Source organism: Nilaparvata lugens, chromosome 9, assembly GCF_014356525.2.
Source record: "Nilaparvata lugens isolate BPH chromosome 9, ASM1435652v1, whole genome shotgun sequence".
Taxonomy (NCBI): domain Eukaryota; kingdom Metazoa; phylum Arthropoda; class Insecta; order Hemiptera; family Delphacidae; genus Nilaparvata; species Nilaparvata lugens.
The window spans coordinates 36,490,858-36,517,068 of record NC_052512.1 but is presented as its reverse complement, the minus strand read 5'-3'; the positions used below and the strand labels follow the sequence as shown (position 1 = coordinate 36,517,068).

The 26,211-nt window shown below is 34.7% G+C and overlaps 1 protein-coding gene across 2 annotated transcripts in view; it reads left to right on the top strand.

The window, feature by feature from the left end:
• The window catches only part of LOC111053236 (sodium channel protein para), a 265,185-nt gene that overhangs the window by 98,741 nt on the left and 140,233 nt on the right, over window positions 1-26,211 (top strand). Inside the window, exons 3-7 of one of the 2 annotated variants that reach the window (XM_039435819.1) lie at window positions 8,790-8,923; window positions 9,875-10,135; window positions 12,535-12,564; window positions 20,818-20,973; window positions 21,979-22,184. In XM_039435819.1, coding sequence (XP_039291753.1) covers window positions 9,989-10,135; window positions 12,535-12,564; window positions 20,818-20,973; window positions 21,979-22,184 — 539 coding nt within the window. In that variant the 5' untranslated portion in view covers window positions 8,790-8,923; window positions 9,875-9,988. Of the gene's footprint in view, window positions 1-8,789; window positions 8,924-9,874; window positions 10,136-12,534; window positions 12,565-20,817; window positions 20,974-21,978; window positions 22,185-26,211 lie in introns of those variants that run through there. The other variant, XM_039435820.1, reaches the window with a different exon arrangement.

The following is a 26,211-nucleotide window of genomic DNA, read 5'->3' as shown; positions in this document are numbered from 1 at the left end:
ACAAGACAAGGTGAAGTGCAACACAAACCATAAATGATCATATTATAGGCCTACTCACAGCTTAGTTGGAAAATAAATATAAATAGCCACAGTTTGAGACTGGAAAACTATCCGCGACAATTATCAATAGGTTATACAGCGCCGACTTAAACAAACAAATAACATATTATGATGAACATACATTAACAATATAATATTTAGTTTAACTTCAATAAAGCTTGAATAGTGCTAATTCGGGTAGGTTCATTTATAATTAAACAAGAACGACCTCTGAAAGACTTTTGAAAAATCTGCTCATTAAAGGACAATAAAATGAAAATCAGGTGTGACCGTGGGCTATACACTACTGTACATGCATAAAACGTTTTCGAACTAGGTTATAATTTATTTTCAAAAAACACAAGTAGGGAATGTTAGCCGTAAGCTAATAGTTTGCCGGATGCACACCGGCACAAATTGTTAATACCTGAACAAAAATATATCATGATTACTGCCTCCAGATTGCAGATCCTGTAAAAAATAATAAGTAATGTAGGCTTGAAGTTTGCCAAATACAGATTAATTCATGAAAATAAGAATTAATTACTGTCATGAGATTGTAGATCTTCCAGTAAAAAAAAAAAAAAAAGTAATGTAAGCTCCACTGTCTTACTTGATTCCATGTTCGACGGACGCCACGTGTGGTAATTATAGTTTGTGTAAAATAATTTGAGACTTGGCCCTCCATCCAAAGAAATTACAGGGTTGCCAAACCGTGTAAAATTACAACTTTCTCAAATTTCAAATTAAATGTCAGAATTGGATGTAAAATATCATCCCCGATTTTCCTATTAGTACTAAAAAAGCTTCAAGGTTGAAGGATTAAAAGGAAATTTAACTTTTATGTTAAAATCGGAAACATCGCGAAAATTTGTATTTCTTTTGAATATTACTTCTCTTAGAATCATGGGGCGTCGTAATGCGTAATGATTTTATATCAAATTAACGGGGAGAATGTCTCCTTTCTATTATTGGTGTCTGGAGCATTTTTATCCGACTTATAGTTATTTTTTTAATTAATGATTATGTTCGTCAATGTCGAGACATTTCAAGCAGAAAACATGAACTTTTCGACATGCTAGAAACTTTTTTGTTTCAAAAGATAAGTAGGTGGTGAAAGCGAGAAAGTTTTCCAGAAATATTTGAAATTATTTTTCCAATTGGAAAAAGTAGTCGGGAGATCGTATTTTGGTCTCCAAGGAGTTTTAAAGTTAGGAGAGCGGTTGCATGGTATGCATTGTTTACCAAATTGTATGCTGAAGGCTGGCAATTTACAATATATTTGACTGAATTATTACAAACTCAAGCAGCTGATTGTCTCTAGAAAAGCTGTAATGAAACACCGCTTGGATTATTCGTGACGAGGTTGTCATTTTCACTATTCATAATCATGTGGCTTGCAGTTGCTGAATTTTTCACTTTCCTTGCCCTATTACTATAGGTAAGGAAAGTATTGCTTTCCGAAAAAAATTAAGGTACCCCAATTTCTAAATTTCTATACGTTTCAAGGTCCCCTGAGTCCAAAAAAGTGGTTTTTGGGTATTGGTCTGTGTGTGTGTGTGTGTGTGTGTGTGTGTGTGTGTGTGTGTGTGTGTGTGTGTGTGTGCGCGCGCGCGCGTGTGTGTGTGTGTGTGTGTGTGTGTGTGTGTGTGTGTTGTGTGTGTGTTTGATTAAAGTTATACGATTTTGATTAAAGTTATACCTAAAATAGTCATTGATAAGCTCTATCAACTGCCACAAGTGCCATATCTGTAAAAATTTCAGGAGACAACTGTTGATTCAATTAAATCATTCACTATTAAGAGATAGCAGACTTCGTGTGTCTGCAGTGCTATTGTGCTTTCACCAGCTATCTCAGATCTTAGAATAGTAGATTTGATATGTGGTCAATTTTCATAACGGCAAGGAAAGTTGTGTGAGTGCACCACACCAGATTTTTTCAATCGTTCTGTATTTTGTTTTTGTTGATCCCAGCTATTCAGCCGCTAACCTTGACTTTGAAACTCCTGAGAGGCCAAAATACGCTCTTCCGAGTACGTTTGACAATTGGAAATAAAATTCAATTATTTCTGAGAAACTTTATCGCTTTCACCATTATTATACTTATCTTTTGAAACAAAAAAGCTTTTAGCATGACGAAAATGTCATGTTTTCTGCTCGACATTGACGAACATAATCATTAATTTTAAAATAACTATAAGTCGGATAGAAATGCTCCAGACACCAATAATAGAAAGGAGACATTCTCCCCGTTAATTTGATATAAAATTATTACGCATTACGACGCCCCATGATTCTAAGAGAAGTGATATTCAAAAGAAAAACAAATTTTCGCGATGTTTCCGATTTTAACATAAAAGTTAAATTTCCTTTTAATCCTTCAACCTTGAAGCTTTTTAAGTACTACTAGGAAATCGGGGATGATATTTTACATCCAATTCTGACATTTAATTGGAAATTTGAGAAAGTTGTAATTTTACACGGTTTGGCAACCCTGTAATTTCTTCGGATGGAGGGCCAAGTCTCAACTTAGTTTACACAAACTGTAGTACCAGTCTCCTGTCGGTGACGGCAGGTTGATTACACGGCTTCTTTGTTCCCGTTTCAGGAAATACCCTTGTCTTGAACCAGAAACGAAATTCGGAAAAATGTCTAGAGTTTACTAGATTATTTTCCTGACAATTAATCAAAGGATTAATTGTATGATCTTTCTTATGAGCAACTGTAATCGAATCAAATATTACTGATCATTTTTGCACAACCATCCATTTAAATCCGAATAACATAAAAACTAAGAGTATTTCATCGACTAATGATATAGTCAAAATTGATTATGAAAAATTATGTCGTAGCTTAGAAGAAGAAAGATGGGATAAGATATTTAATAGCAATACTGAAGACATTGATGAGTTAGTGGATGCTTTTATAAATACACTCACGGACCACATTAAACTTAGCTCACGATCTTTTAAGATACATCATAAAAGAAAACCACTGAAGCCATGGATAAGTCAGGGCATTATTAATTCTATAAGAAAGCGAGACAAGATGCATAGGAAACTGACTAAAGAACCATTTAATATTAGATTGAAGGAGGAATATAAGCGATATAGAAACACTCTGAACATTTTGATCAAAAAAGCAAAAATTGAATACTATAATCAAAAGTTTCTCAATTATAAAGGTCATATTAAGAAAACTTGGGATTGCATAAAAGAAATTACCAAAACCAAAACTAAAGAATTTGAAGCTAGAATTGAAGCTGTCGTACTAAATAAACATTTTGCAACAGTAGGCCAGAAATATGCTAAAAACCTAATTCAAAATAATATAATTGAAATTCCCGAAACAATCTCACCTAGAACCTTACATAGCTTTTTTCTAAGCCCAACCAATGTTACAGAAATAAATAAATACATTCATGAGCTAAAACCAAACTCTTCTCCAGGTGCGGATGGCATAAGTAGCATATGTCTAAAGAAAATTTCAAACTATATTGTTTGTCCTCTTGAATTCATAGTTAATAGATGCTTTCTACTAGGATATTTTCCCAGAAAATTTAAAGTAGCCTTAATAAAACCGATTCCTAAATCCAATAAACTTGATGATCCACAAAATTATAGACCTATTAGTCTACTCAACAACTTGTCTAAAATCATGGAAAAAATTATAAAAGCAAGACTGTTGAACTTTCTTGAAAAAAATAAATTTATTGAGGGCAACCAGTATGGATTCCAAAAAGGTAAATCTACCAAGGATGCTGTGTTACATTTGACAAGTATAATCGACAAAAATTTCAATAGTAATAAAAAAACACTTGCTGTATTCTGTGACTTAGCGAAGGCGTTCGATACAATACCACATTCTATCTTATTAAACAAGTTGGAAAATAGTGGAATAAGGGGGATAGCAAAAAAACTATTCGCAAGCTATTTGAAGGATCGAACCCAAATTTTGGAAACTGATATCCAGATTATTAAAGATTATGGTCTGCCACAAGGCACTGTACTATCGCCTCTTATGTTTTTGATTTATGTGAATGATTTATTGAAACTACGCATTCCGAATGGTATTGCTCTATCTTTTGCCGATGACACTGCTTTAATCTTTTCTGGCTCAACTTGGGATGAAACATTCAACTGTGCAAATCGCGGTCTCTCAGTGGTCAAGTCGTGGTTAAAAAGTCATATTCTAACATTAAATACAATAAAAACTAAATATATAACTTTTTCGCCTAATAGAAGCGGTCAACCTTCAGAACATTTAAAACTAATAATACATAATCATAACTGCGACACTCCCAACTGTACTTGTTCAACTATAGAAAGAGTTAAGTCAATGAAATATTTAGGAATTACGATTGATCAGCATATTAAATGGGACATTCACATCCAAAATCTTTGTTATAAATTAAAATACTTGATTACAATATTTTACAAAATTAATCAATTGAAAGACTTGAACATTCTCAGAACAATTTACAATGCATATGCTCACTCAATCTTCCACTACAATATAGAAGTATGGGGAGCAGCCTTTGACACCCATTTCAATAAACTTTTTACTATTCAAAAGCATATCATCAGGGCTGCGCTAGGAAGACCAAGACGCTATCCTAGCAGACTAATATTTGATGAGATAAACTTACCAACGCTTCGCCAAACGTACATAACAAACTTAATTATATTCATAAATAAAAATACACATCTATTTACTCAACGCAATGTCACTTACAATAATTTAAGACCAGCAAGTGTAAGTGCTTACAGTATAAATTTCACTGCATTGACAACCAGCAATCATCAATTCAAGTTCCAGAGCGATAAGCTAATAAATAGAATACCAGACGATTTCATTAGGGATAAAATTACAAGTAATAAATTAAATAGAATAAGATCCTGGGTAAAAGAGAATTACTTTTTTAAAATCGAAAACTAAATTACTATAATTATAACTTGTTTTTAACACGCTCAATTTAAACTTGGTTTTTTTTTTTGATTACCTGAAGGGGTATTTTTTTTTATTATTATTATTATTATTATTATTTCTATATTAGCCTACCTATTTCTATTATTGGGCTTGTTGATTTTTGATTCAAGAATTGATTTTTGTTTTTATTTATACATATTTTTGGTTTTTGGTTTACTATCTTTTAATTTGTATTTTAGAATATTATCACGGCAAATGTACAAATAATTTAAAGAATATTTTCGAACTCGTGGCTGGAGCTCAAGGCTTCTTTTTCCAGCCACACCAATGTATATTAGTTGATAAGTGTTATTTTGTGAACTTCTAGTGAATTGGTAAATAAATAAATTTGATTTGAATTTGATTTGATCTTCAAGATCAAGTAACTCGATGATGGGTTACAATTCACCTCTGAAATGAATATAATATTAGCAAATAAATAGGCAAAGCTATAAGCAAGGTCGAACACAAGGCCACTAAGGAACAACATGTGATCACAAGTTGCATTTATTTAAATTTACTAAATAATTTAAGAATATTGTTTGTTCAATAATTAATAAATTAATTTGATAATATGATAATATGGGGTTAAGCCCATAAGTAATATAATTCGAATTTCAAAAAGTTCTTTCAAGTTCATAAATTTTTTAAGGATGAGCATGTACCTACTTTCACCCAAGGATTGCCCGACTCAAGTTGGGATAGTGTAACGTTAGAATTTCACAAACGATATACCAGTTTTTCTTTTGAAAATGAGTGGAGGAGATTTTGAAATAATGATATTATAAATCACTCACGTATATAGGCCCATAATATACGCGCACTCACTCATGTAGATTTGTTCACTTCATGGCTGGCATCGTTCTTCAGGCTGCATGACATCACAGGCTTCATTATTTATTGGCTCGTGATTTTAATAGTTAATATCTTCTTTTTAACTAAGACTTAGTAACCAAATTAATTCTAATGTTATGGAAACTCTAAATTTAAATTGAATTTGCACATCACAAAAATTTAACAATGAAACATCTAAATGAAAAAAGTAACAAATAGGAGTTAGAAAACGACTCTCCATTGGCGTGATCAGTTAATCTCTCGATTCTCCTTCTCAGATATTGAGAAGTAAGGCCTGGGGAAGAAAGGTCACATGACCAGTTAATGACCAATCACTGGTCAGAAAAAACCAATCTACCAAAAGGATGGCTACATCAAAGAAATGTGCTCTGGTGTGCCATACAGAATTAGTGAATAATTTTCACGAATAAAAACAAGAAACAAGCAAAAAAATCTGGTGTGGCGAACTCATACAACTTTCCTTGCCGTTATGAAAATTGATCAACTGACGCTAGTGTTCCCGCGCATCTCAGGTCTACTTTTCTAAGATCTGAGCCAGCTGGTGACAGGACGATAGCGCTGCAGACCACGAAGTCTGCTATCTCTTCATAGTGAATGATTTAATAGAATCAACAGTTGCCAACAGTTTGCAATTGAATAATCTTATTTCCTCGAATTTCGAGCTTATTTTCAATTTTAGGTGAAAATGCTACAAAAAATTAATATTGTAGTGATTTTTATGCTCAATCTTTTCCACTTGAAATTTTTTGTTTAAATTGTATTTGAAGCCTGATAATTGAGAATCTAAAATCAAACTTCGCATAGATGGTGCAGTGCTCCTGAAATTTTTACATATATGAATTGTGACAGTTGATAGAGCTTATCAATGACTATTCTAGGTATGAATTTGATCAAAATCGTTGAAGCCGTTTTCGAGAAAATCACGAAAAACCCTGTTTTTGACAACATTTTCGCCATTTTAGCCGCCATCTTGAATTGCATTTGATCGAAAATGTTCGTGTCGGATCCTTATAGTGTAAGGACCTTAAGTTCCAAAATTTCAAGTCATTCCGTTAATTGGGAGATGAGATATCGTGTACACAGACGCACATACACTCATACACACACACACACATACAGACAAATACCCAAAAACCACTTTTTTGGACTCAGGGGACCTTGAAACGTATAGAAATTTAGAAATTGTGGTACCTTAATTTTTTTCGGAAAGCAATACTTTCCTTACCTATGGTAATAGGGCAATGAAAGTAGCAAATATAGGGAAACAATGAGCAGATTTTTCAGCAGGTTTGAGTATAAAATCAGCAACATAGTAAAATTGTAAATCAAAGCTAGCAGTCAACAGTCAGAAACCGACACGCCGGTTATCAGCTGACTGATAAGGTAGTCGGCTCAGTTTGCATTGAGAAAACTAACCCTTATAGTAAACAAACATTCATTATGCTGTTATAGGTTATTCGAGTACCATTTAATACAATTATTGTTTGTGAATCTGGATCTTATTAAATGAATAATCATAGATTTTAGTTATTATTTCAACAGCTGATAAAAGTGGGTAGTCGTAATTTTTAGCTTATCTATATATATAAAAGCGAAATGGCACTCACTCACTCACTCACTCACTCACTCACTCACTCACTCGCATAACTAAAAATCTACCGGACCAAAAACGTTCAAATTTGGTAGGTATGTTCAGTTGACCCTTTAGAGGCGCACTAAGAAATCTTTTGGCAATATTTTAACCCTAAGGGTTCTTTTTAAGGGTTTAAAGTTCGTCTTTTAGCATGTATATTCTTCTTCTCCCATCTCTTAATTATAATTGAAATTTCCATATCATATGTTACTATAGAACTATAATCTAGATAGAGTACCTCTTCGAAACAGTTGTTAACTGGCAACTAAATTAATAATTTTGTCAGGTTGGCATTAAGTTGAGTTGACTTTGTTAGGTTGGCACCAAGTTGAAGATTTAAAAGCATTTATCGCGGAAAAATTGATTGGGCACTGCTACTTCAATCCTGGGAATATTATATTACTAGCCGTCAGGCTCGCTTCGCTCGCCATATCCGTTTAGCCAGACGTTTAGTCTGGACCCCCGACTGGATTGTCCTAACATGATAAAAATGCAGGCGAGCGAAGCGAGCCTGCTAATCTTATTCTTGGACGATCCAGTCGGGGGTCCAGGGGGCGGAGCCCCCTGGCTAGACGGATATGGCGAGCGAAGCGAGCCTGACGGCTAGTTATTATAGAAAGTCGCTTATCTAAGCTGTTTGGCAAATCTTACCCTGACAGTGTCTAGATAATATTTCTATCTCACCCGTAGGTTCCCTTAAAACTAAACCATCTCACTCACAAACCTCAAATAGTCTCGAAAAACCGGAAAATGGATTATTTAGAAGGACGATCAAAGAAAAACGATATGGAATAACGAAAGCAATTTTTGGAAGAAGAGATGGTGGACGTCTAAGGAAAAGTTGTGCTGATTTTAGAGGCACAGAGGTTTGAAACTGACCACGTGTCTACCAATTTCGCCACGGGGTCAAATGGGAGTGATCCTATACACACGTACACTATGTACGTCGTGACTTCATCACTGCTTGTCACATTATTTGTCCCGCTTCCATTCTGTCGAAGTGATAACGGTATATATAATATCCGACAACCATTCCTTCCTATTCAAAGGAACATTCTAATTTTTGATGAGAATTAATGGATTATCTGACGACTCTAGTCTCCCATAACAAATATAATTGCACAGTGACCAACTCAAACAGCCATCAGCTGTTTTTACACCGATATCTCACTGAAACGACAGAACAGGACAAAATTTACTCCTATGGACAGAATTGGAGGAGACTGTGATTTATAACTGCTCGAGGTCTACTGTCCACAGTTATTACTAGTTAATTGTGTTTGTGGTGTTTCAGGTGCGGCACTCGCAATGGGAATAGCAGCTGTGCTAGCCCTTGGCAGCCGTGTGTTGTGCACATTCCCTGCACAGGTTCCCTGCACCGTTGCCCTGGGAGGAGTGGGGGTAGGCTGCTCTGGCTTAGGAGGGGAGGTAAGTCAACTCAACTTAGCAACTTCAACTCAGGCCCGTATGCTGATGATGATCGGTTTAAACTGTGTTTTGCCCATCACTGGTTTGAACTCGAGTTTAAACCGTGCATCTGTATGCTGATTCACTACTACCTAGATTTAATATAAATCCAATTGTGTCTGACTCCATATTTAGCCAGTAAACGGCGTTTAAACTGGCCCAAAAGAAACGGTAGTTTAAACTAGTAATATGAATAAACGTGATGATCCATTAGTGAGCTCATGACTAATAGAATGTTGATGGCTCACATTATTTCAAATAATTTGAAATAATAAGAATCTACAAAATAGAGTAAAGTTTTCATACGTTGTGTACATTTTCAAGATACAAGTAGACAGTTAACAAAAATAATGAAGACAGTTAATTATTTTTTTGTCATACTCACTCAATTTCAGCGTTTTTCCATGCCTGGAATCAAACCGGTAAACAGCTGTTTGCAGAACAAGCAAGCATATGATTTCTCTACAGCATACTATATACTGTAGAGAGATTATATGTTATCTTTATAGTCGAGTATGTTTTCTAATTCTGAAATGAGAAAAGCAAAGCTGTTACAAAAAACCGCATTCAGCGCTCAAGGTGGAAGTTTTGTCAACTACAATCACAAAATTCCTAATTCGGAATTTGTAAACTGGGTTATGTTCATCAAATACTTGTAACTTCGCCACAAGCAGGTAATGTTTTCTATTCCCCAATTATTCTTCACCAGATTATTATGCCAACAAATATAGTGTACGTTACTTGGCCGTGAATGTCTCTTGCAGGGCTCGAATGAAATCATCATTCTTGGCCCTGAAAACGGCCACTTCCCGTCCTTGTGACGTAAAATACTATAATGTATTGGGAGACATCACCTCTATGCTGTTTCTAAGATAATTTTGAAAAATATAGTTGTCATTTTGAATTTTGCAGGAGAGTTGTTGGTGGCGGGCAGAAGGGTGGCCGAGCCGAACAGCGGGTCGGACTGCTTTCGGAGACAGAGAGAGCGTATCAGCCGCACTGTCCAGCTGCTAGCGACCGACTATCATGTCAGTCGTGTCGGACTCATTCTCAGAAGAAGAACGCTCCATTTTCCAGCCGTTCACACGCGAATCGCTGCAAGCCATTGAGGCGCGTATCGCCGAAGAGCATGCCAAACAGAAAGAACTGGAGAAGAAAAGAGCTGAGGGCGAGGTAGGTCGACTCATCACTCCAATCAACATTTAATGCATCTCATTAATCGAAATCAAATTAATCTCATAAATCAGAATCAACATGAAATTATAGTCTTATGAATATCTTGAATTGGAAACAAATGGATCTCATAAATCAAATCAAAATATGGTCTTATGGATTTCGTGAATTGAAATCGAATGGATCTCATTAATGGAAATCAAAATCAGAAATAAATATCTGAGTACCCTTTTTTAAAAATAGTAAGTGAACAGCTTTTAAAAAAAGGTTCGGACTTGGATTTTCATTTTTTTCATTGAAGAGTAGCCCTCACTAAAAAAATATCAAAATCATATTATAGTCTGATGGATCTCATGAATCAAAATCAAATGGATCTCATTATTAGAAATCAAAATAAGAATATGGTCTGTGAAAAATAAGTTGAGACTTGAGAAAAGATATCCGTGTTGCAAAATTGTGCGAAATTTTAATTTTTTTCACGTTTTACCTACATAACTCTATGATTATTGCATTATTTGTGATCTGCATCTGATTTAATAGTTTTGATATAAGACAATTGAATTTGATTTGATTTGTATTTATTTCATTTGATTTGATTCATGCAAGCCAATATGACGAGATGGTTTCAAATTGACAACACTTTATCGACTGCGTTGACTAATAAGATACATCCTGTCATATGGGCCTTGCATGGAACGATAGAAATTTTGCACGAAGTCTCAACTTATTTCATATAAGAATGTCGTGAGTAAAACATTAATCTGACAATTTCCCAGTCAATTGTATATGGCGATAAACTGAACGAAGCTAGATCATTGAAAAATATAATGTTCGCCTTGTATTTTTTAAGGTACTTTGATGCCTGTCCATTTAATTAATTGAACAGGCATCAAAGTACCTTTAAAAGTACTAGGCAAACATTATATTTTTCAAGCTACAAGCTACAAATAATGGTGACCTGCGTAGAGACTTGAGCTGGATACGCATACAACATTGATAGTGAACAGTAAAAATATAATTCCCATAAGTTCTAATAGGATCATCCATACTCGCTCGGCCGGGCTGAGTAAGAATTGTCCAATTAGAACTCGTAGAAATTTTCTTTTCCTACAGTTACGTTGAAAAGTGGCCATTGCTGCACTGATTACAGAACGCAAAGAATCACTTTTCCGCTCTAGTGCGGGAAAAATTTTTCTGCACTCCAGATTTGCAACATGGCAACGCAAAATACTTAGTAGGTTATATGGAGCAACAGTGCAGCAAAATCAAAATGAAGTTGGTAACAGTGACTGCTGTGGCTGCTATAGTGAGCAGAGGTGCAACCAAGCACAACGCGCTAATTATTAGTGTTAGATATTATAACCAAGGACAACATTTTTATTCAATTTGACAATAAATTAAGGTTTTTATCAATAATAAAATTACACAGAAAAACATTTGATGCATTTCAGGCAATTTTACCCATAATTACCCACTTTTCATATTCAATGGTAACTGTAGGAAAAACTTAATGTGAAATACGTGCGCAAAGTTCCTCTGCTGCACTCAAGAAACCATTCCGCCCTCGCCTACGGCTTGGGCGTAAACGTTTCTTTCGGTGCAGCAAACTGTCACTTTGCGCACTAGTTGCACAAATAACTATTTCACTGTTCACTGTCAGTGATGTGTGAGGACTCAGCTTTATGCACCGTAAACGCAACGCTTTCTAGTTGAATGCCTCGCCATATACAACTAGAATACACCTACTAACATAATTTCATTTAAAAAAGATTCTATCCATTAACTTTTTTCTGTGTGAAAGATAGCACAGTATCAATTACAAACAAGTTTTGAAATTACCTCTTAGATTACGTTGCATTTTTATAATTCGAATTATAATATCATGAACATAATAATAATAAACCCGTTCTAGTTTCATTCATGATTGTTTTTTAAAAGTATGTTACTTGCAGAAGCATATTCCTATATCCAATGTAAAATATAATTCCAACCACTTGATAATTCCTATTCAGTTCCATAGTAATAATCATCAATTTCAAAGTACACACTAGTTTCAATATATCAATATTTTTCTGTCCTTTCTATGATTGTGATTGTGTATTTTAGTTATGATATTTTGTGTGAATTTTCTACTCTCTCTCTCTACCCCTTCCAACTTCTACCTCTCCCATCACTCTCTCGCTCTTTCTTAACCTCACTCTCTCTCTCCCTGTTATCACTATGTCATGTGTATTTGTAGATTATCTAGTATTTGAATGTATTCTGGAATAGTTGTTAGAATGTTTTTGTGTGTCATTTCTCAATTTTTCTAACTCTCTCTCTCTCTTTCTCCTATCTGATTTCCTACAATCTCTCTTCTCTCCTCTACTATTTTCTCACTCTTATTGAAACATTTTCAGGATTTTGGGCGGAAGAAAAAGAAAAAAGAAGTAAGCTTAATTTTTTGAAAATTGAATGACTTGAAAGATATAAAAACAAACTATTACATCAATCCTAAATAGTTATCTCACAGATAATCAAATATTTGTCAATGAGAAATTTCAGTATTTCTTTCAATAGCAACGCATTGCAACCTATTCGCTTTAGAAACCACCAATAAATTTCATTGTCATACTACCATCATTTTTTACATTTTTTCCTATTTTAGAAGATTTGCATTCAATTTTCACCAGCTGCTATATAATAATTAGTCGACTTGCTTCAAGTTTTCCATTCATTTTCATGGCTGTTGTTCAATTTAATTTCTTTCTTGATTCTAGATTTTATGTAGTGAGAACATTTTTCAGTAGTTAATATAGTTCAAAATCTATAGTCTGGAAAAATTTGACAAATCGAAGAATCGCTTAGCTCTTATTGCTGTATTAATAAATGATTGATTTCTGTAACGTCCTCCGCGAAGAATGGGTGAACCAATCCTAAAAATAGATATTGGTAGCTATAGTGAAGCCCACATTATAATGGCAGTGATGAAAGATAGGGGAACAGCGTTGGACCGTTGCTGATTCTCTTCCTTGCCTAGGCCTTCTATAGAATATAGCTGTTACCGATAAAAAATATTTACAGTTCTTTATTTATTAAAATTACTATTCATATTTAATTAGTAAAGAGATTATCTTCAATAATAATTTTTTATAATCGAGATTAAATATTTTGTTAATTAATTATATTTCTACATTGTTGAAAAACGATCTGGCAACGTTGCAGAGGTAGAAAAGGATAGCGCTATCTGCTCTGTCGTATGATAGAAAAGAGTAGCAACACCAATGTTGTCAAATACTGCCATTGTAACGTGGACGTCACAATAGTTCAACAGTTCTGATTGGTTCTCTGGTTGCCAAAGCGTGATTGGCTGAGTACGTTTTCTAGAATATTTCATCAATCATGGAAAGAGCTCTTGGTCTTTGTAAACCATTATTACAATGAACAACAGCCATAAATAATTGTTAGCAGTCATATATTTTATCATATATGATTCCAATCAATATGTCGATCAATTACTTCTGCCTTTTAAGCTGTATTCCATCACAACAATGACAGTGAAAATATAATTTTCATAAGCTCTTATGGGATAATTCATACTGGATAGGCCGCGTTCAGTGTGAACAGTTCAATTAGAACTTGTGGTAATTTATTATATTTTCACTGCTCATGGGAATCCAGCTTCAATCTTATCAACTCAATAAGATTTCAAAGTAACACTTCAGCACAAACTAAAACACAGCTCACAAAATTTTTTCACAAAATCGATAGAATAAAGCAATTCAGGATGAAATTAATCACAGACAAACAACAGCACTACACTGTAAATGTTGAGATAAAAGGGGCCGTATTTATGAACGATTCTCAACAACCTTGAAGGTTATCTCTTTTTGGTTGGCTAGCAACCATCTACTGGAATCACTATGATTGGTGCCTGTAATTGGTTATTGAGGTGCGTACAGACTTATGCGGCACGAACACGCGCATTTCGCTTTACCATCAACTGATGCTATGCTTATTATATCAGTATCTTAGGGCCGGTTTCCGAGCTCGGTGTTTACCTGAGTTCTAGAGCTGGAGTCAGTGCCCCGAAACGGGGCATAGTCGTAGTTTTTATTATAATCTTTATTTTCTCATTTCTACTATTGGAAACGTTTTTTCTTGACGAAATGAAACATTCATAAATTATTTAAAATAGCAGAAACTCTACGCTATTTTATCTTTATTTTACTTTGTGTTCAATTTTCTAGTTTTTCGAAATTTAATTTAAACGTGGACTATGACTACGCCTCCTTTCTGAAATCCAATTATCTGACTACAGCTGTTTAAAGTCTAGAACTTGGCTAAATCCCGAGCTCGGAAACCGGGCATTACTGTCTCTGTACAGATCAGATCTAACACGCTGAACATCACCGAATGAAAAGCGAAATGTGCGTGCTCGCGGTGCATAAGTCTGAAGGTACGCAGCTTGAGGCAAAAAACGCTTAATTTGCTGTGGAAGTTCTTAAGTTTCGATTACAAGTACGGCTCTAAATAGATTCACTTTCAAAAATCTTAACTTCCATTTTCTTTCAACTGTACTATGCTGTTTTCAAACGTTCTGCCTAAATTGAATTTGGGTTTGTTTGAATTGAAACGTAGAGGGCTTTCTGCACGCTGTTAACTAATTTCAAACACTATCAGTAGATGTAATTAATTGTTGTTAATTAATTCATTGGTTCAATTTCAGAGTGAGTCAATTATCTTGTTCGAATGTGCGGTCATTATGAACGATTCTCTAGAACGTTCTTGGCTGAGAACGAATTTGGTGCCTAACAATCAATAACAGTGAAGCAAATAATTGAAATTCTCAAGTGAGGTTCACGTTATAACAGAAGTGGAGAAAGATAGAAGAACAGCGTTACCAATTCTCTGCCTTCTATAGAAGATAGATGATACTGGTACATCTGGTGTAATATTAACTGTTTATACTGGTTGAAAACAATCAAATATATTATATTCGTCAAAAGAAAACATTTTAATGATATCATTTTATGATTGTGATTGCATTTTTTTCAAATTAAAGCTATTTCATATTGTTAAAAAACAATCTGACAACAATGCAGAAGTGGAAAAGAATAGCTATCTGCTTTGTCGAATGATAGACACCAACGTCAATAAAATGCTGCCATTATAACGTGGACCTCACTATGATAGCTTACCAGGTTGGTAGAAAATCAATTCGTTCTTATCTGAGTAACCCAAGTTCTCCAAAATCGTTATTAATGACTAAATGAATATTAATAAAGCAAATACATCTCCAGGAATTAGGTACAATTCATCTAGAAAAATCTTTCAATCATCAGTGACATGATATTTATTTGAGAGTGAGATATCATGTCAGTTTGCATTTTTCTCTCTCGCTCTGTTGGACTGCTAATGACATAGATTAGATAGCTAATATGCCTGCAACATTAGTATTGACTTTTTCGGAGAATGTTTCAATGCATTTTGTAGGTAGGTCTATGATATTGATGAGTGATTAATATTGTATAGTAATAAGGTATTGATATACTCACTAAGGTGTTCACTTTCATGTTTAGGGCAACTCGTATTCACATAAAAATTATAATAAATAAATTATTATAATAAATCATTTGTAAGGCTTCTTCGATTTTTCATTAATTTTATTCTCTATGGAATATGAAACAGTGTGCTCTCCAATATTATCGTTTATATGGCTAAAATGTCATCAAATTGATCATCCCTAATTGTCAAGGGCAAAAGCTAGAATCACAATCATAGTTTATTATTATAGTCAACCCCAAGAAAATAATCCGATGAAAACTGGAGCAGATGAGTGCAACGTTGCCAAATAAGAGTTGATTAATGAGAATCAATTAATATTTTTATAATACACCTAACTAATTTTGGTATCGTCTATAGGTGGTGGAGAGGTGAGGTGGTACTCATCTGTTCCAATTTCCATCGAACTATTTTCGTGCGGTTGACTATAGTGCTTCTTTGGAAAACGAATTGAGCTTGGATATAGTAAGGGTATTCACAATGTTGTTTTAGCCAGCTAAAGTGCTATTTGATAACTCTGGATTGTGAACGCCCCTTCTAAAACCATCTGCTATTAGCTAACTGCAATAGCGGTCCAAGCGGATAATTTGTGTAACTCAAAGTTTATAACCTCACTTTTGCTACCAAATACAAATATGGCCGCCGTTTTAACAGAGTTAGCGGACTCAAACCTGCACTATCTGCTATCTCGTCTGCTATTTTTTTTCTAATGTACTACTATAGCATTGAGTTAACACAGACTTAGCAAATAGCAGGAGTTAGCGAATAGCTCGACTTAGCCAGCTAACTCCAACATTGTGAATACCCCTTATGAAATACTATCACATCATGTACTTGACAATATTTATTCAATATTAATAGGATATTATTATGTAGCAAATTATCTAAGCATTCATCCACTACAATCAGCTGTACTATGCAATAGTGAGGTCCACGTTATAAAGTTTGCACTTGGTGTTGGTGTCCTTGTCTGTCATTAGACAAAGCAGATAGATCCATCCTTTTTTAGCTCCGCAACGTTGCGAGATCTTTTCGAAACCAAGGAGGAAGAAATATAATTGATTACCAAGATATTCAATCTTAGTAATTATTAATATGAAAATACATTGTGAAATATATTTCCGTGGCGAATAAATATAATTTTGGATGATAAGAACAAGAATAAACACTTCTATAAAAGGCAGTGGTAAGACAGGGAATCGGCAACGTCCTTCTCCTATCTTTTCCACTGAAATTATCACGTGACCTCACTATGCTACTGTTGTATTTATGGCAGTATTGGCAGATTGACGGCGGTTGATTCCGGTTGGTGCAACTGAAAAAATCTGGTGTGGTACACTCACACAACTTTCCTTGCTCATTGATCTATAAGCCTCATTCTTAAAAGAGGATAATTTCAGGGAATAACATTATCCGATTGGCGGCTAAATAATTAAAACTATGATTATACTAATCTTATTGTTTTCAGAGTAAATTTTTCCTTTGTTTGAATTATGAAATTTGAGGATTTTTTAAAAGTTGTCAAAACAGCTGTTCTACAAATAAAATATCGACATGTGTTCTTTTGAATAAACTGCTCTACCTACCTACCTCACGCACGAGAAGGAGGCTACAAAGTAAATTTCTCAGGGATGGGGTGGACCCCCTGTTAGTTTCCCAGGGAGGAGACTCATGCCAGTTAATAGAGCTGATACAGGGTATGAATTTGAAAAAAATCGGTCAAGTTTTCGCCAAATCCGCCATTTTGAATTGAATTTTATTGAATTTCTTATTGTCGGATCCTCATTGTATAAGGACCTTAAGTTTAAAATTTCAAGTCAATCGGTTAATTAGGAATGGAGTTATCGTGTTCACAGACACACACACACACTCACACACACACAGACCAACACCCAAAAATCATGTCGTTTAAGGACCATGAAACGTATAGAAAACATGAAATTAGGGTACCTTAAATTTTTTTGGAAAGCAATACTTTCCTTACCTATGGTAATAGGGCAAGGAAAGTAAAAAATCGGAAGAGAAACTTCTAATAGAATCTGAATAGAAATAAATTGGAATTCGGATTCTTCTTACGGCAACTCATCGTACATTCTTATAGAGGAATGATTCCTATTATATATGTAAAAATTCTGATATATTTTTAAGTATGAATTGGACCATGTATTGTCCAATTTCATAACTTTCTCAACAAACATTTTTTAGGAAAATCAACAGCAAAATACCAATTGAAGCATTTGGCGCATGATCTAATTTCAATTGTTTGGAATGACTAGCTTCAATGAATCCCTGCTTTATAGATAGATAATAGAGCGTATTAGTCATAATATTATTGAATAATACTATTGCAAAAACCGGTATCTTACTACACAGGGTGCGACAGATAGATGTGACTCCAGTATCACTATGATTCTTTATAACCTTCAACGAGTAAAAACTGTGTTCAATTATAAAGTCTTATCAATCAGTTCAATAAATCAATATAATCAATTCCAATAATATATCCCTGGTCCTCTATTGTTACCGCCATTTTGGCTTTCCCATTCGAAGTCATAATGAAAATTATAGTAAATGGGTCGAAAGCTTCAAAAATAGTGAGGTCCACGCTATAATGGCAGCATTTCATTTACATTTGTGTTAGTATCTTTGTCTATCATTCGACAAAGCAGATAGCGTTATCCTTTTCTACCTCCGCAAAAAGTGTTGAAACAAAATATTCAATCACTATTATGGAAATTCATCATCTAACCATTGAAAAATATATTTTCCTGATAAATAAAATACGATTATTCCAAATGAGAATGGACGATTGATATTACATCAGATATACCGGTATCAGCGTCGAATAAAATATAATAAATTGGTTTATAACAACAAGAATAAACACTTGATATTATATCGGATATACTTGAAATGCTATCCTCTATAGAAGGCTGTGGCAAGGCAGAGAATCGGCAAGGCTGTCTCCTTTCTTTCTCCACTGTCATTATAACGTGAACTTCACTATAGAAATCAACACGTTACATTCTCAGACGTTCTCAGGCCCGGTTGCACAGAAGCCGGTTAAATTTTAATCGTGATTAATTTCACAAGAACCAATCAGAGAAGGTTTTTTTGAAAAGACGGCTTCTCGTATTGGCTCTTGTGGAATCAATCACGATTAAAATTTTTTGCAACCGGCACTCAATGATCCAAACACTTGTCCCCAACTAAATGATGAATTTGATCATAAATTACACTCCGGTGTCACTGGCTCTATTGATAAAATTCTCTCAACTTCCATGTATCTGCAGCGTAAATCATTGATCTATCTATGATACATAATGCTGGGATAAATAGAATTAAAGATAACTGGGAAATAAAGGCAGAATTTTACAGTTTTTATTCGTTCCAGTTTGTTTTATATCCTTATAGAACAATTGTCACATCATTCTGGAACGCGCTGCGCTCTACATTAGCTTGCTTACAACTCAGTTTCTAATATTGTTCTTGCTAACCTAGTGTAGCACCAAAAACGTGTTAGCATAATTCTGAGTTACTAGAACTCTTTGAAGATTTTTTATACCTATGCTTCCTAATAATTCTAAAATGATTTTTTCCATTTAAAGTATTAGAAAATTTCAGTTAATTAGAATAGGAATTCTTCACATCTTGCTCATATCACTTAACAAAAATTTGAGTATCATAATTTTCAACTCGATTTATTTTTCATGTAGTTAATTATGTTTCAATAAAGCAACATGGCTTGACAAGTCTGTGTTTTGCCTGTGATGTGTGATATAACAACGAATGTCGAATACGTTTACTCGACTTGACAACATGAACATGATGGAAAATAGTTTTAACATTATAGAAAATACTTTCAACATAATGAATAATAGTCTCAGAATCATGGAAAACTCTATCAATATGATGGAGAATAATCTCAAAATCATGGAAAATACTATCAACATTATGGAAAATAGTAGCATTGTATGATTGGTTGACACTGCATTATAATCATGTATGAAGCTTAGACTCTGAAAGCACCAATGAAATTAATTACGTAGCCTAGACTCTGAATAGACGAGAAACTGGAGATGTGACATAAATCCGATAATCTGTGACATTTATTATCCAAGCACCTAGAGATCGGAAACGTGAGTGTTCAGAGAGATTCAAAACTACACGGAAGTCTATTTCCATCTCATTCTAAAAAACATGTAAACTACTTATATGAATTGTTCAAAAATGTTTTTTTATCGAGTTCAACTGTATCAAACTCACCCTATGCTTGAGTTAAGTTTGCGCCTTGAGCCTTGACCTACGAATAACATTCATTTATTAAGAGTTTAATAGTTATTTAAAAATAGCAACTATTTCCAATCACAAATTATACCTACTTGTTGTTTATTGGAAGTAAATATTAATACTATACTGTGGATTGATGATATTGAATGTTCTCTATTTTCAAAACGAGCGAAGCGAGTTCTTCTTCTGAGTTGAGTCTCGACTAGTTATTGTTCGTTTGTGTGTTCGGTCATTAGGGCTCTGTATATTGAGGCTTAGGGTGAGATCTCATTGAATGCGCACGTGTGCAAGTGCAAGCTTGGCTATGCATGACCAAGCGTGCAGATGAGAAACAACATCTGGAAAGAGCAATAGGGAAACTCAAACTGCACGCTGGTTGCGTTCAGTGTGAGCAGGTACATGCAAGTCACAACGTGTTTCAATAGCACTTTTCAAATGTTGTTTTTCGGCCCATACATGATCTAACGTGCACGTTCACGTGCACATACACGCATCCAATGTGATCACACCCTTAAGCCCTGCACACACACTCACACACATCGATTTTTTTTCGTACGATATTTCGCCTTCCTTTTGAATTCTTTTAGATTAAACGGAACTTGACAAACATCATCTGTTTAATCCAATAGAATTTATAATAACGACAAAATATCGTACGAACAAAAATCGATGTGTGTGCAGCTAGCCTTAGAGTTTAAGTGGCTGCAACTGGCGATTTTCGAATATATAATACCGATTTGATTGTTATTTCGGCAACTGCATTGACAGCTGTGGCTCTGCATGGTAGGGCTCTGATGTGTGTGACAGGCTAGCTTCATTTGTTAGTGATTGCATTTGTGTGCGACCAGGTTCGGTATGAGGACGAGGACGAAGATGAAGGGCCGCAACCGGATCCGACCCTAGAGCAGGGCGTGCCCATCCCGGTGCGACTGCAGGGCTCCTTTCCGCCGGAGCTGTCCTCCACGCCACTCGAGGATATCGACGCCTTCTATCACAACCAGAGGGTGAGCGACAACTCAAAATGCTAGACTATCATCAGTGAAAGTTGAAAAAATATAATAATTATATACAGAGTGTTCCACGAAAGGTGTAACAGCCGAAGACCATAGATTCTACATGTAACTAGCAACAAAAAATGTTCTTTTATCGACCTTAGTTTTCGAGATCATCATCATCATCATCATCGTCGTGGATTAGCCTTTTCAAGCCTGTTCCGGCGTCCATCTCTTCCTCGGTCTACCAATACTTCTTCTGCCTATTGGCTTGTGGAGTAGGACATTCAATGGGAAACGGTCTTCAGGCATTCTAAGGACATGATCTGAACACTTATTTCTATATGTTTTTATCAAACTCAATACTGGTTGAACATCACATTCTCTTCTTATATTTTCATTCCGAATCCGATCCTCTCTTGTGCATCCTTTGACTTAGTTTTCGAGATATATATATATAGATATTTTGGTAAACGTCAATAACTACAAAAAATATTAAAATCTATCACTCAATTGCTAGACTATCATGATTGGAAATTGAAAAAATAAACAGGGTGTCTTGCGCAAGGTGTAACAGCCGAAGACCATAGATTCTACAGGAAATTTGCAACAAAAGATGCCCAATAAAATTCTGTTATATCGACCTTAGTTTTCGAGATAGATCGATCCTTCTTCGATATTTTTTAAGAACTTCAATAACTAGAAAAAATCTATCACTCGAAATCCAATTCCAAGGATATGTTTGGAGAGAGGAAGAAATTTCCAATAAGATTCATATAATTTGTTCTTTTGTTTGACATTTTTGAACTTTTCATGAGCGTTCAAACCATTTGAAGTTTGGCTTTGAACTCGACGAATGTACTTCTTTCAACTTTGAGCGTTTATAGAAAGTTTAAAAAACGTCAAACAAAGGAATCAGATTATACAAGGGGCGTGATGTGGATCCTCGACTCGTTCAATATTAATATTTCAGTTATTATTATCATTGAATTGATATAAATTTGATATTATTTTCAGACGTTCGTGGTGGTTAGCAAAGGCAAGGACATATTTAGGTTCAGCGCAACAGACGCGATGTGGATTCTGGACCCGTTCAACCCGATTCGTCGCGTCGCCATCTACATCCTCGTGCATCCGCTCTTCTCCATCTTCATCATCTGCACCATTCTGTTCAACTGCATCCTCATGATCATGCCCACTACACCCACTGTCGAGTCCACCGAGTAAGTATTCAAATAACAAACGCTCTACGCATAATTAAATTATGAATATTTTAAATATTCTCATTTTTATATAAATACTAGCTGGCCAGGCGAACTTCGTACCGTCAAATTGTTTAATCTCATAGCAAACTTTGGCTGGATGCACACCTGAGGAGGAGCGATGCGGCATTTTATTTACATAGATAATTTTACAACTGCAAAATAAATAATTTACTAAAAATTAATTAATTCTGAACACCGAAGACAGCACAATTATTCGAAACAAAGCAATGTCTTTAGAGCATGTAATTCTTTAACCTGAGGCCGCACTGCTGGATGGTTACACACAGAACAGTCATTTTGTTTTTAGTCGGGGCGTTTAGAATAAAATACATGGGCGGTTATGGAGCAGCACACACTCTTGTCTACTATCTACCGACGACTGTTGTATGACGCAATGATTATAACAACTGATTTTTTTGTGTGTGGCCAGTTCAAAAATATTTTCCCATAAGGATTACATGTAAACAATAAACATGAAGGACCGTAGGAAAGAGTCCTGAAGTCGGATCATAAATTTGATAGGCCATAAACCTGGTCCTGAACATAACAAACACAGCTAAAAAAATCATCAAATTCGGTGCACACATGAAAAAGTTATTGAATGTCAAAATTTGAGGCTCCATTTTTATTCATATAGATTCTATTTTAAATATTCTTTAACATAATTAAAGATTATTGTTAATCTTAAGGATCTCTTACTTTTCACTTGATGCTCTTCGAATCAACCTAAACTTTAATGCATATTGTGACGAATTTATTTAATCTTACCACCCAAATTAAAAAATCTGGTATAAGAGAGATTATTTAATTGTATTACGTACTGTGAAACGGTGTCGTCCGATGAGCGATCAGGTGTATAAAGTAGTCCACTGAGTGATCCATTGTTTAGAATAACGATGAGGGCAATGATAGGCAGACGCTATGAATGGGAGGACCTGGGTGTCATTAATCATCAGGGACAGTGACGGAGGAAGGCCACAAGCTATCACCTCACATAAAAAGGAATCATTTGTTAAAGAATATTGTATCCAATGAACAAACTGTTAAAAAAATTGATTTGGGTATTATTAATGGTGATAGCGAAAACATTCGATTTGGGTATTATCAATTTCATTTATCAAAATGAAAAAATCTTAGGAATTTTTTTCTAATTATTAATTTTGGGGATTTTAGCGCCCAAAGTTTGTATGCATATTTTGAGCTCTGTTGATTAAATCTGTTATGTGAATAAAAATATGGGAGCCGTTTGGTTTTATATAATAATAATAATAATAATAATAATAATATATTTATTACCATTTGGTTTACAATAAACATTGGTCATCGTCACAAGTATACAAAATAATTAACAATACAAAAGTCTACACAGCTAAAACACAATTACATCTAAAATTTACTTATTAAACAAGATTACAAACTAAGTTTACACAGCCTAAATCATAAACAATAGTAACAGATTTACATAGACTGTGAAATTTTATAAAATTCAGGTACCTTGTAAAGTCCACCTCTTATTAGGCCTTTCCTAACTCTATCTTTATATTGGGTGGCATCTAGGTCTCTTACCAATGATGGAAGGGCATTATAAAATCTGAGAGATTGGGCCCTGAAACTTCTCAATGATGCGCTGGAAGAGCACCATTCGACACCTATATTACTTGCCCCTCTTGTATTGTACGTATGCCTATCAGAATTGAGGCTAAATTTATCCAGGTTCTTTTTGATATAACACAGACACTCCAGGACATACATAGAAGGAAGAGTCAGATTTTTATTCTCAATAAACAATGGTCTACAATGACTACGTGGCTCTTCATTGTTTAATATTCTAATGGCTCTCTTCTGTAGCAGGAAAAGTTTACCAGCCAAAGGACTATTTCCCCACAAAATTATACCATAGGCTAGGTGACTGTGGATAATCGCAAAGTAAACTGTTTTCAAGACCTCTATTGTCACACTTCCAGCCAACCTTCTCAACATAAAAAGCCCTCTTAGTACTCTATTGTATATATTTCCTATATGGGTATTCCATTTAAGATTAGATTGCAAAAAAACTCCGAGGAACTGGTTAGATTCAATGTTTGGGCTGTTGGCTAGACTGAAACTTATAATAGTGGTTTTTTTATCATTAATAGCTAACTTATTTTCCTTACTCCAACTGTCAATCAAAAGATTACATTGTTCCAAATTGGACTTTGCATCTGTCTGATTTCCATCGCTAATAATAACTGCCAGGTCATCTGCATATAAAAATATTCTTCTTCCATTGCCTTCCAAGTAAGTAGGTAAGTCATTAATATAAATTAAGAACAGTATTGGTCCCAGTATAGATCCCTGAGGTACCCCTCGTTTTACTGATAAGAAATCAGAACTCAGACCACAATGGTAAACTGACTGGAACCTCCCCTCTAGATATGTTTTGAAAAACTTCAATACTTTATGATCAATATTGTAGGCAGAAAGTTTTGTTAATAGTATTTCATGCGAGACCGTATCAAAAGCACATGAATAATCGTACATTCTGGCAACATTGCTCTTCTTGTCCTCAATTCCGTTCATTACAAACTCCACAAGCTCAGATTTGGCAGATGTTGTGCTCAAATTACCTCTAAACCCAAATTGACTTGAACTAAAAAGTTTATTCTCTTCAAAATACTGTACAAGAGGTTCACTAACTAGGTATTCAAAAGCCTTACCAAAAATTGGAATGATGGTTATGGGTCGAAAGTTTCTGACGTCACTTTTAGAGCCTCTCTTATGTATTGGCAATACTTTACTATATTTTAGGAAATCTTGGTAGATGCAGTTATTTATACATTCATTGAACAGGTAGGTGACAATTTCCGCTATGTAAGGGGCTGCAATCTTTATTATTAATGATTTTAAACCATATACATCATACGATTCGCTATTTTTCAACTTCATCAAGGTATTGTACACTTTGGTAACTGTGAATTCTGGGAACTTGAATTTTTCATTTATACATCTATTATGATTAAAAAGTGGCACATCATTTCTACTATTACACTTAGAGACATTATAATTTATATTGTGTCTATTTACAAAAAAATTGTTGAACATATCAGGAGATATATCTCTTCCTGCCGGCTCTTTCTTATCTTTCCTATTCAAAGAGTTATTTATTATATCCCACATCGCCTTAGCCTTATTATTAGAACTACCTATAAAATTTTTGTTGTATTCAAGCTTAGTATTATGTATTGCAGCTCTATATTTATTCTTATAATATTTGTATTCTGCATTATACCTCTCTATTCCAGTATCTCTATACGTTCTATACAATGTCAGACACTGAGTTCTAAGCTTCTTTAACTCTGCATTATACCATCTGTTTATTTGACCATTTAAGCGTCCCTTGCACTTTATTTTTCTACTTGGGAAGGCTACCTCAACCTGTTGCATGAAATGATGGAAAAAATACTCTACCTTTTCAGTGATTGTTTTGAAAGTATAAATTGGCAACCAATTGAAGTTATTCAATAAATGACAGAAATGTTGACAGTGGGAACTATTTATTACTCTAAGAAATCTAAATGATGCAACATGGCTTGGTACTTGACCATCATTGTTAATTTTCAGCACAAATGCATCATGATCAGACATGACTGTATGCAGAACCGATGAGATGCGATTCTCCTCTTGAATTGTTGTGAAAATGTTATCTATGCATGTTCCACTATTATCTCTTCCTGGCCTGGTAATTTCTAAGGTTACAGGGTGTAAGTTAAAGGCTTCAGTCAGAGCCAGTAAACTCCTTGTAATTCTATTGCTTTCTTTGATATTGATATTGAAGTCTCCTGACACTATCAATGACTTATTTCCACAATTTAGCGAACATAATACATCCTCAAACACAGAAGAGAAGAACAATTCAAGATTAGTGTCAGGTCTGTATATGGACAAACATATTACATTAAGGATAGGAATCTCAATAGCTGATATTTCACAAACATGCTCTACAGAC